General features: G+C 37.4%; 1 protein-coding gene across 3 annotated transcripts in view; it reads right to left on the reverse strand.

Annotated features, from left to right (window-relative positions):
- The window catches only part of Gpdh1 (Glycerol-3-phosphate dehydrogenase 1), a 36034-nt gene extending 30545 nt beyond the window's left edge, over positions 1-5489 (reverse strand). For all 3 annotated transcript variants that reach the window (XM_074086995.1, XM_074086992.1, XM_074086993.1), the window contains exons 1-2: positions 5083-5489; positions 4614-4791 (exon numbers count right to left, since the gene is read on the reverse strand). In XM_074086995.1, coding sequence (XP_073943096.1) covers positions 4614-4791; positions 5083-5135 — 231 coding nt within the window. In that variant the 5' untranslated portion in view covers positions 5136-5489. The remainder of the gene's footprint in view (positions 1-4613; positions 4792-5082) is intronic.
- Between the last annotated feature and the right edge of the window lie 6316 nt (positions 5490-11805).

An 11805-nucleotide genomic window follows, 5' to 3' on the forward strand; every position in this document is an offset into this window, starting at 1 on the left:
GTGGAGATTATAGGAGCACAGTTAATGCGTCGTGCCTAGCTGACAGCTACCCACTGCCGACGTCGAACGAAGCTTTTTTTGCTTTGGCGGGGGGAAAATATTTTTCAAAGGTGGACCTCAAGCAAGCGTACAACCAGTTAAAAGTAGACGATGAGACAGCAGAGCTTCTCACACTCAACACACCCTTGGGGTTGATGAGAATGAATCGACTAGCTTATGGTGTTAATGCTGCGACGGCAATTTTCCAGAGGCTAATGAGTTCGATACTGGCGGGAATACAAGGAGTTGCCTGTTTACTTGATGATGTGGTGGTCTGCGGCTCAACGTTACAAGAACACAATGAGAGACTTTTGCTGGTACTGAAAAGGCTTGAAGACCTTGGACTGAAGTTAAATAGAGCGAAATGCATTTTTTCGTCAAGAAGAGTGACCTTTTTGGGTTATGAGATTGATGAAACCGGAGTACATCCTTCTAAAGAGAAAATCCGAGAGATTTCTGAGAAACCAGCTCCATCAAACAAAAAGGCACTGAAAGCATTTCTAGGCTTATACAATTTTTATGAGCGATTCCTGAAGGATAAAACGATTGTATTGGAGCCTCTGTACAAATTACTGAAAGATAATGTAAAATGGCAATGGGGTACCCCTGAGCAAGCAGCATTTGATAAAGCTAAATCTCTGCTGACTTCTGACTTGACGTTGGTGCATTACAGCCTAGAGAGAGAGCTTTATATGCTGTGTGATGCAAGCGAATATGGAGTTGGAGCAGTATTGGTTCATAAGATGGACGATGGCACAGAGAGACCAGTTATAATGGGTTCAAGAACCATGCAACCTCATGAACGTCGTTATGCTCAGATCGATAAAGAGGCCTTAGCAATTATGTTTGGCCTGAAGAAGTTCAGACAGTATTTGTTGGGACGAAAATTTGTGATATTTACAGACCACAAACCTCTTCTAGGAATTTTTGGCCGAAATAAACCAATACCAGAATTGGTTTCCAATAGGATGTTAAGATGGGCATTGACTCTAAATACATTTGACTATGAGCTTAAACACCGTCCTGGGAAAGACATGGGCAATGCCGACAGTCTCAGTCGTTGGCCCACTCCACACACCAGAGAAGATCATGATGATGACGAACTTGATATATTCTTACTGGAACAATCTGATATTGATTCCAAGGCTATTGCTAAAGAAACGGATAAAGATCAGGTGCTAAAAAGAGTCAAATATTATCTTTTACATGGTTGGCCAAATACAACAGAAGACCCTGAAATACTGCCCTATCATAGAAGAAGGGACTACTTGTCATTAAACAAAAACTGCATTTTGTGGTCTAACAGAGTAGTAATACCCAAAGTGCTACAGGGCAATGTACTAAGAAAACTGCATGAAGGCCATTATGGAATGGTGCAAACAAAAATGACAGCTAGAGGATACATATGGTATCCTTCTTTGGATAAAGACATTGAAGAATTGGTAGCTCAGTGTGAGAAATGTCAGGCACACAGGAATAATCCTCCAGTCACAGGACATGTTTGGCAGCCCACTACCAAGCCATGGTCACGAGTTCACATAGATTTCATGGGGCCATTCATGAATAAAACCTTTCTTGTTTTGGTGGATGCTTATAGCAAGTGGCCAGTAATTGAAATGGTACCCTCCATGTCGAGCAAAACTGTAGTTGACCTGTTAAGAAAAATTTTTGCTGACTTTGGATTACCGGATGTAGTGGTATCTGACAATGGACTGGCATTCACCTCTAAGGAGTTTCAAGACTTTATGTCAAAGAACCGGATTCGACATATCACTGGAGCGCCATATCATCCGGCCACTAATGGTCAAATCGAAAGAACCATTCAATCCATCAAATCTAAACTTAATAAACAATCCCCTATGACTTGGTCAGAGCGAGTAGCGAAAGTGCTATTTCATATGCGTACTGTACCAAGCACTGTGACGGGCAAGACCCCTGCAGAGATGCTCAACGGCCGGAAGTTCAGGACTGCCCTCACGCCCTTACATCCAGACTCAGACTTTTCAGATAATTTAGAAATTGGAGGGGAAGGGAATCAAGGGAATCCAAAGAAGACATTCAAGGCAGGAGATCACGTGTTATTCAGACTCTATAATATGAATCAGAAGTGGCAGCGCGGGGTCGTCACGGCCGTGGATGGGCCAGCTGTTTACGAAGTTAAGACCGACAATGGAGCCACTCACAGAAGACACGTGGACCAACTGCTTAGGACAAGGCTACCTAACGCCATACCGGAGGACATTCAAAACAATGATAATGATGATGATTCTGAGACTAATGACTACCCGGATGTGACAATACCACCACCAGAAGAGTGGGCGCAAATTATAGGAGTATAGACTTGATTATGTAACAATGTGATTATGTACTAGATAATTAAAATACTTAAGGTGAAGGTATTATGTAGGTAGATTTAAGTTGTGATCACGTGACAGGTTAGATTTCTACCCATATATGTCAGTCGGATTTTGGTAAAGATCGAATAAACAAGCACAATTCATGCTAAACTGATTATTTATTTAAAACATAACAAAAATGATATAAAGTTTTAACCACATAATTGTGTATTGTATTGTGGTATTGCTATGATAACAAGAAAATGGGTAAAATAGAGACTTATTACATACTAATATACATAAGTACTTTACTAGATGTGGCAAATAAGGTAAAATTTATCATATCAAGTTCTAAATCTAAGTGCTGCAGTCCAATTTGAGTAATGAGTAAGATAATTTTATATTTCAATTAATTATGCCAATTAAATCATTAAGGTAGATATTACTGCAGCAAACAATAAATTGTAGTACTTATAGAATAAAAAAATTAAAACAGTATTTCTCTTTTATTTAAATGAAATATAAAGTATTTATACAACGTTAAGTCCCATAGTTACAGCAGATTACATAATGAGATGTTGTGTATTGAGTGACATTGGCAGTGAAATAGCTCTCGTAAGGTAGTAAGACCGAAATAGACAGTAGTGATTACACATGTAACGCATGTGGCTAGCAGGCTCGCCAACATGCATCAGACAAGTGTTCCGTAAGCTAATTGGAACATTAACCTGAATGCTAAAAAGGTTACATGAAGTTTGAGGCTTTGAATTCATATAACTGTAATATTTCAATTTCATTGATAAAACTATATGAGATAGAAATAGACTTTGACTTAATACAGAGATAAGATAATAATGCAGCAAGGCTGGTAAGTAAGAAGTAAAAATGAGATTATTTATATGCTATTAAATAAATTGTTTTTTTTTTATATTCTGAGCAGCAAAAAATCTGGCCCTCAAATGTATGCAGAATCGGTCATTTTGTGAAGGGTGGGCAAAATTTTGTGCGGCTGAGTATATATTGTTCTGTTCTAAGCAAATCAATTTAATGTCAATAATGTGGCCAAAACCACTAAGTAAGTACAGTAGAATCCGGTTATAACGACAGCCAAGGAACCGGTGACGTTATACTAAATGAATGGATGTACTTTCATGGTGGCTCATATTAAAACCAAACATATGCCTATACTTACTTCGCTAAAAATGGTTGGTTGTTAAATGCAATGTTGTCCTAAATGGACTACACTGTATTTTTTCTTCATTAAAGCTTCATATTTTAAACAGATTATAGCTATTTACAGGTACCCAAGGGAAAGATTATTTATTTTGTTATTCTACTTGTGCCTGTTTGGACAATTGGCATGCATCAAAAAAAAATAACCTATAGTTTTTATTTTATTTTTGGAAATAATAGGATATTTTAAGTATTTTTAAGATACCATTTTCATTGATTTTGAATTTGGATGAGTATTTAATTTTTTATAATTTTTTTATGAAATAAAATTCAGGTTGTACATAACAATCTGTGGCATTACAATTTGACAATAATTCAAGCACAGCTTAGGGTCCAAAATGAACCATGACAAATAGTTTTATTTATTTCTTTTCTTTTAGCTTCGAATTTTCCAATGTTTGTTTAATGGCGTGATAGTAAATAGATATTTTATATTAAAATCTGATAGTTAAATTCTTTTGTATTTACTTGTAACATAGTATCTAATAATTTAATTTGTAAAAATACATTTGAAATACTCATATACATTTCGGACTTTACGATAAATGACAACTATTTAAAGCCGGGTGCGCATCATGTGATTAAAGTTCTATCTTTGTCACTCTTTGCTATTATAAGCAGGACAGCAACATTTAAAACTGTCAATTTGTTTTAGTGTAGACCTGCTTTATAACTGCCTTTGTGACAGGACACTGCAGGGGTCAAATGAGGGTCATTACTTAAATTTTGTTTATTTAATTCAGTTTATCACATTTTTGGAATCTGATTTCTGAAAATGCTTCACAAAGCCTATTTCTCCAAATGGTTTTCGATTTATTATATGTTGACTAAAATTGGGACATCCCAATTCATTCTGAATTTTAACAATATGAGACACTGAAGGAAACTAGCCACTCAATTGCTTTTGGTAACTAGAGGTAGCTGTCAACGCTATTATTTTGTTATATGAATAGAGTTCAACTCAAAATTCGAAGCTAGTATGTAAATAACAACCAGTATACTTACAACATTTTCTGGTAACTTGTGTCCAGGCAAATATTTTATATTCTCATGGGTCTCATTGATGATTTCTGTAAGTTTCTTTCCTTCAATGATTTCTTCATAGACCCACATTGTGACCCTGTCTTCAAAGTTAGGTAGCCGGGCTGCATTTCTACCAACAATTTTAGCAATCGCTGATCCCCTGTGAAGATAAAAAAAATATTATAGGTAAGTAATAAAATCTCAATCTGAAGATGATGGTAAAACACTACTCAAGTGAAGGTGCAAGACCAAGGAATGTTTGAAGGTCAGTAATAAATAAACAGCATTTCCTGATGACAATGAGTAAGGAACTATGAAACTCCTTGTTATGTCATCGTTTCAGCATTATATTAACAAAGGTTTTTTTCAGCTTCAAATGAATAATATCACTATCACTGAAAAAACAAACATAGATAGTGACAAATTATTGCATGTAAGGCGCTAAACTTACCAGTTTCCGGAGCCGATAATGCAAACCCTATTCTTCAGTTGCTTTTCTGCCATTGCTAAAACGTTTTACGAAAACTTGATTTATTTAATATGTAATGTAAATAAAAATAAAACACTTGGACGTCTGTCCGAGCGCGTGCACGAAAAGCAACTGATTTTAATCGAATGCAAGCAACAACTATACAGTATGGATACAGTCGACGAATATGACGACGACGAACGATGCCTCCCTGCCTATGCCTACGCTATCCACGCGACGACACCACGACACCTACGCATTTGCCACCACAGACTAATAAGAGATTTTGCTACTGACACCGCGCAATGAAACGAACGATAACGATAAAATGATAAGGTGATTGATAGATAACTCGATTGCTTCATTGCTTGCTTCGTATAATGAGGGCTATCGCGAATGAATTCGCCGCTAGAGGCGCTAGTGTAGCTTGAGGTCTCCGAAATGTCAAATCTCATAGTTTTTGGGTGAGCTACGCGGGTTTATTTATAATTAGAATAATTTTGTGAATATTTTGCAATATCTGAAATTAACTATGGCAAATATGCGTTCCGGGGCAATGAATGTCTGTGTTTTGAGACAGTTTTGTCTTTCGGAAACCTTTGTTCTCCCTTTTTTCCGAACAAAACGGGGACTTTGCAACACTGTGGCATGCTCGATTGTCGCGACACTAGTCGCGAAATGTATATATTGTATGTAGCAACACTTAAAACTCTATGGTAAGTTTAGTTCTCTTTGCCTTTTTCATCTGTCATTTGTTTTCTACTTTAATGGCGCGCGTTATGTGAATCTTAACTAGTTAATATAAACTTTATAACAAATTATATTCAGTATACTAGAATCAGTGTAATCTTCCTACCTGTTGATCCACAATACGAGCAACGCTGCTACTAAAGCTAAGTACTGTAGTGGACGTACGGTCCACTAGCTTAATATTTCCCTATTTTATTAAGAAAAACACTTCGTTATTATTTTTTGTATATTTTAAGATCACGTTCCTACGTTGGCAGCTAGCATACAAGTCTTCTGTTTAACACCCTTGCGTCCGTTTCCTATTATTATTTTAAAATTAGAACTATGCTGCCAGCATCGAATCAACGGACACAAGAGGTTAGTACAATATCCCTCCCTCCTATTGAGGTTAGGACTAACCTACCTAGGCAGAAACAGTTAACAAAGGTCTACCATAGCTCTGCTAGAGCTGACCTGCAGGTTAAATAAGACCAGCCTTCATAAACATTGGGAACATGCCCTTAAATGGCCAACTCACAAGCCCGCAGCTCGAATGAACAAAACCTGCCGAAAGGATCATTCATGGTAGTAGTTAAACTAAGTGCTAATTTATGTTTGGCTAAGGCAAAAAAAAAAAATATTAATAGTGTGTATGACACTTTCCAACATTACTGTGTTTAAGACACATATTGCCAAAGCCAACCGCATGTAAAGCTAGCCTTACACAACAGTATAGACACAGCATCGTTTATGATGTGTGTCGCACACCATGCAATGCAAACTTCACATCAGATAAAAAGCTAGCTCCACACCGCAGTATAAACACAGCATCGCTTATGATGTGTGTTGCACCACAGTGCTTCACTGACTTTAGATCCTAAGTTTTCTTAAAAAATTAATTATATTTTTATTTTTTTAACTACTAAATACTATCACTGATGAGTTGAAGCATCGTCCCCATCATAGGACTTTGAAATGGCTGATGGTGGTGGTGAAGTGTCATATCACCCCTCCAACACGGTGCGCAGTCCGCATTAGCGCCAGACCCATTCATGCACCATTCAACACGGAGTGCAGTCTGCATTTGCGCCAGCCAAGCTCTTCAACTCACGATGTCATGCCACATCAGAGACATGTTGTCATCAGTATCTAGTCAGAAAATATTTTTAAATACAACATGCAATTATAAATTCATTAAACAATTATACATTCATTATTAATCACTCTTTCCATTAAACATTCTCATAACATAAATATATTATCCTTTAGCCAACGGCGAAAGTGCTTTAATTATATTCTCAATACCATCAAAGTCCATTCTCCACTGATAAAAATTAATATATTAGTTATTATTCAGAACGTGAGATTCCTTTAACTAAAAATAAAAATTCAGCATCCTCGTTCCAAGCTAAACTTAAGAAAAATAATATATTAGACTACAAATAATTAAAATGGAGCGCCATTCCGGTACTAAGCAGCATCTAGATTAAATAAATTATACAACTTTGTCTATTTTTTTATTCTTTCTTCTAAACTTCGTAATTCCATGAAGCATGGAATCAGTCTGCAACTTCTATCTTGCTCCAACAAGAACTTTCGCCCTTGGTTTCCTAACCAAAGCGTCTCCGATGAGCATGTAACATAAAAAAACACAAATTATATACAGTTCCATAATATATACAGAGGAATATTTAATTATCTAAGTACAAAAAAATGCTCATTAAATTATCAAGTACCCTAGCTATTCCTAACACTTTACATATCATAACACTTCCCGTGAATAGAACTTTTTAAGTCTATTTGAATGAACAACATACTTAATTCCATTACTTCCCACTCCTAACTTTTTAATCAAGTAATTTACACTATTGATACGCCTTAGAATAACATATGGCCCTTTAAACTTCCTACACAATTTATAACTCATACCAGTGCTTCTATGTGGACAATATAACAAAACTTTATCACCTGGCATATAAAACTCCATCCTCGCATGCCTGTCATACTGCCGTTTCGATCTTTCCTGTGCCCTTTGTATCCTTCTTCTGCGCGTAATTCAATAAATAATTTTCATTTCTATTTACACTATTTACAAAATAAATATAATCAGTTTGCTTCAGCATATTGACATCTGTCATTGGCACTAATGAGCCCTGGTTATATTCAAATAATCCATTTGATTTTTTAATAAATGGTACCTTGAACTTCTTTTTCAAAATGAGACAATTCTCACTGAAATCTATTACCGCATTATTTTCCTTAAGAAAATTCTGTCCCAAGATCAATAATTCACTAGAGTCATTTATTACATATAAATTCAGATTATAACACACCTTGTCAATTAATCCTGTTAACGTGCATGAGCCTTTGACCGGTATTTGGTTTCCTCCGACGGCACGTAACGGCATATTAGACATACTCACCACATTCAACCTCAACTTGTTTACCAAATTTTCCGAAATCACCGACACAGAAGCACCAGTGTCCACGAGCGCATCATAATTATTGTCCTTGATATTAACTGAAATAAAAGGGGCCATATTTACAAAATCATTCGACATCTTGCTATCTAACCTAATCTTATTCTTCACTACACCTAACCGTACATTACTATTATCTACATGTATATTCTCTTCGAGGCTTTCCGAATTCCACGGTCGCTCCCCCGAAGTTCCTAACGACGTGGAAAGGCATTTGGGTGCGCTCTATACGACGATGAAGGCATTGGTCCACGTTGTATCGGTTGTGATTGAATTTCTGGGTCTTAGATCATACCGTCGATTTGGCGTAGCTACTGGAGTTGCACGCGTCGTAAATGGGGTTCTCGGAGTCCCATGCTGCTGTGGCGTATTGGTAAAGTATGGCGACTGATACGTGCTTCTCGGGGTTTGCATAACATTTTGCGGAACGTCCCCCGCCTCAGGAATAACCACGGCCTCACTTGGTCTATATATTGGCAGATTTATATCCTCATGTCCATTTTCTCCGGACACTTCTGAAATTTGTCTCAACACTTTTTTCAATTCATCCTTCGAATCAAAAATTCTCGTTGCCAACAACATTTTATACTTATCTTGTACTGAGCACAAATAATGTTTCGTAAATTTCGCTTCATCGGTTATATCGGCTTCTCTCGGCCAATAAATCTAAATTATAAAAATATTGTATCAAATTCTCGGACTGATTTTGCTTCCGTAGATAAAATAATTGAGTATAATCTACAGCCACCTCAAATTCATTTTTTATCTTGCTCAGTAAAATCTTCATAATTAGTGAAAGTAGAGAATTTCGCTTTAACCAAATGCTGCGGATCCTGTTAGATACGCCGCGATGGCAAATTTCTTTTGATCTGCCGACCAGCCGCGTATTGCTGCTACAGCTTCAAATTGCATAATAAAATCTGACACGTCGCCAGCGCCATCGAACGTAGCTTTGTCCGCCATGATGAGACCCACTATATAATAATAAATGCAAACTTTACCTTTTCTTTTCTCGTCGATCCTTACTTACTCAAGGCTTCTTATTATATTATCTCGCTTTGCGCGCAAGAGGACGGATCGCACCTCCACCAAATTGTAGTGGACGTACGGTCCACTAGCTTAATATTTCCCTATTTTATTAAGAAAAACACTTCGTTATTATTTTTTGTATATTTTAAGATCACGTTCCTACGTTGGCAGCTAGCATACAAGTCTTCTGTTTAACACCCTTGCGTCCGTTTCCTATTATTATTTTAAAAATTAGAACTATGCTGCCAGCATCGAATCAACGGACACAAAGGGTTAGTACAGTACCATAAAATTTGAGGCTTTAGATGTTCTTAGATTTCTCGTGAACATAGTTTTAAACTGTTGTTGAATGACTTGTCCAATGGAGAAACTTGAAGTCATATGGCCTATTTAATGTATATTATGTATTGGCTAAAGCCCAGCGCGCCGAGACGTATGTCTCAGTTATTGTGATGTCCATGATTGACACACTTCATCATGGTCCTGTGGATATGAGGGGGAACCGCTCGACAGACTGCTTCGGCAGTAAGAGCTCAATGGGTGACTTGCGAAAAACCCATCGACCGTAACAGCACGGGTTCCGAGCAGTGCACGTGAACGATAGCACTAAGTCACACTGTATAAGGCCATCCTAATATAATTATAATGCACTTGCGTTGTATACTGGCATGACAATTAACGCCAGCGTTATTAAGTGAACCTAAGACATCTATAGGGCTCCATACAGTAGGAGTCATGTTGTTTTAACTCTACAGGTGTTAGAGTAGAAGATGCTAAGCAGATATACAAACACACTACAGTCAGATCACGGATAGACCCAACTGATGTTTCTCGAGATATATTTCATCAATCAAATCATACAGGTATGAGTCACAAACCTTTACTTACTTGTAATGAGAGAAATACTTAATGCATTGTTCGACAAGGAGTTTGTCGCAGCCCTTTACCTGAGTTACATTAATTAGTGACATTACAATAGTCACATCAAAGTAAAGAGATTCGCGACGATATTTATGCTACGGTTTTAAGGTGTAAATATGATTTTAAATCTAAACTTTGTTTTCACGCCCGAATAACAGACTTTAAAGCCATACTAAAAACCTCACGCAACAGTGCGCCATCTAGTGAGACAAAAACACGATAGCCCTCATTAAAAAAATGTAGATAGTTATATAGGGTAAAGGGTATACAGCCAGGTACACAAAGTTACTTAAACTTGACTTGACAGTAGAGAAGTTTTCAGCTACGCCATCTATTATGTGTGATAGAACTTTTTAGCAAATGCTAGGCTAGTCCGCCACACATCGCGAAAGCGAAACATTCGCTTATAGCGATGTGTGTAGCCGAATATTCGCGAATACTTGGCACTTCGGGTTGTTGAAAATACAACACAAACGTTTTTTAATGTCGAATGAGAACCAGTGGTAGTACTACATTAAATAAAAGCTCGTGGTAGCGCAACTGTGAAAAAAAGTAAAAATTAAAAACAAGTCTGCATTCCTGTCAAGTACGTCAACGGTGTCAGTTATATTTAAAATTCTTGAAATTTTTATTTCGACTAATTATATCTTCCATTGTAAATTTATGCGATCTACGGGATGAGTGAGCGAAGTTTTTCTTCGCTGTCACCATCCATGAGCGTAAGTAGTGTGGTTGAGGTTGAGGCATCTCAACATAATTCGATGATGATGAGATTCTAAGCCATACTTCTGGAGTATTCGAGAGTCAGCCGAAAATTTCTAGTGGACTAGTAAATCATGACAACGATGAGGATGAGGGGTTCACGACTGTTGCGCGCAAGAGACCTCGAACACCCAACAGCAAAATGTCTATGATGGAAGTCGTAGAAGGCGTTGAGGTATATTTAACGGCCCAAGCAGCGTTACCGAAGCAACTAGCGTTAGCAAAACTGTTGAGAGCAGAGGCCATTGGCGGTATTCTTAAGATGAAATATAAAGGTTCTCTCAAAGTTTTGTTAGTCTTTGATTGCAAAGAGAATGCTCAAAAGCTGATTGATTGTAAAAAAATGGCTGAACTAGGATACAGTAGTGAATTTGCCATAGGAGAGAAGTGCTTTGGCATCCTCAAACAGATTGATTTAGATGTTGATGTCAAAGACATCCCATCTATTTTGACGGCAGATGTTGACATTATATCGGCGATTCGTTTACGACGGTTGTCCGAAGATGGAAAATGGGTGGATTGCGAGACAATTCGTCTTTGTTTTAAAAGCTCTTCTCTGCCTTCATATGTTTACGGCTATGGATGCAGGTTCAAAGTTGAACCCTATACATTTCCAGTATCGCAGTGTTCGGGCTGCTGGAAATTTGGTCATTTAATTAAATTCTGCCCCACAAAGAAAATTATTTGCCCCAAATGTGGGCTGGGACATGGAAATTGCGAAAATTTGTCGTTTAAATGTGTAAATTGCAAGGGGGCCCATATGGCCCTAGATAAATCTTGTCCT

The sequence above is a fragment of the Choristoneura fumiferana genome, chromosome 4 (assembly GCF_025370935.1).
Source record: "Choristoneura fumiferana chromosome 4, NRCan_CFum_1, whole genome shotgun sequence".
In the NCBI taxonomy this organism is placed as follows: Eukaryota; Metazoa; Arthropoda; class Insecta; order Lepidoptera; family Tortricidae; genus Choristoneura; species Choristoneura fumiferana.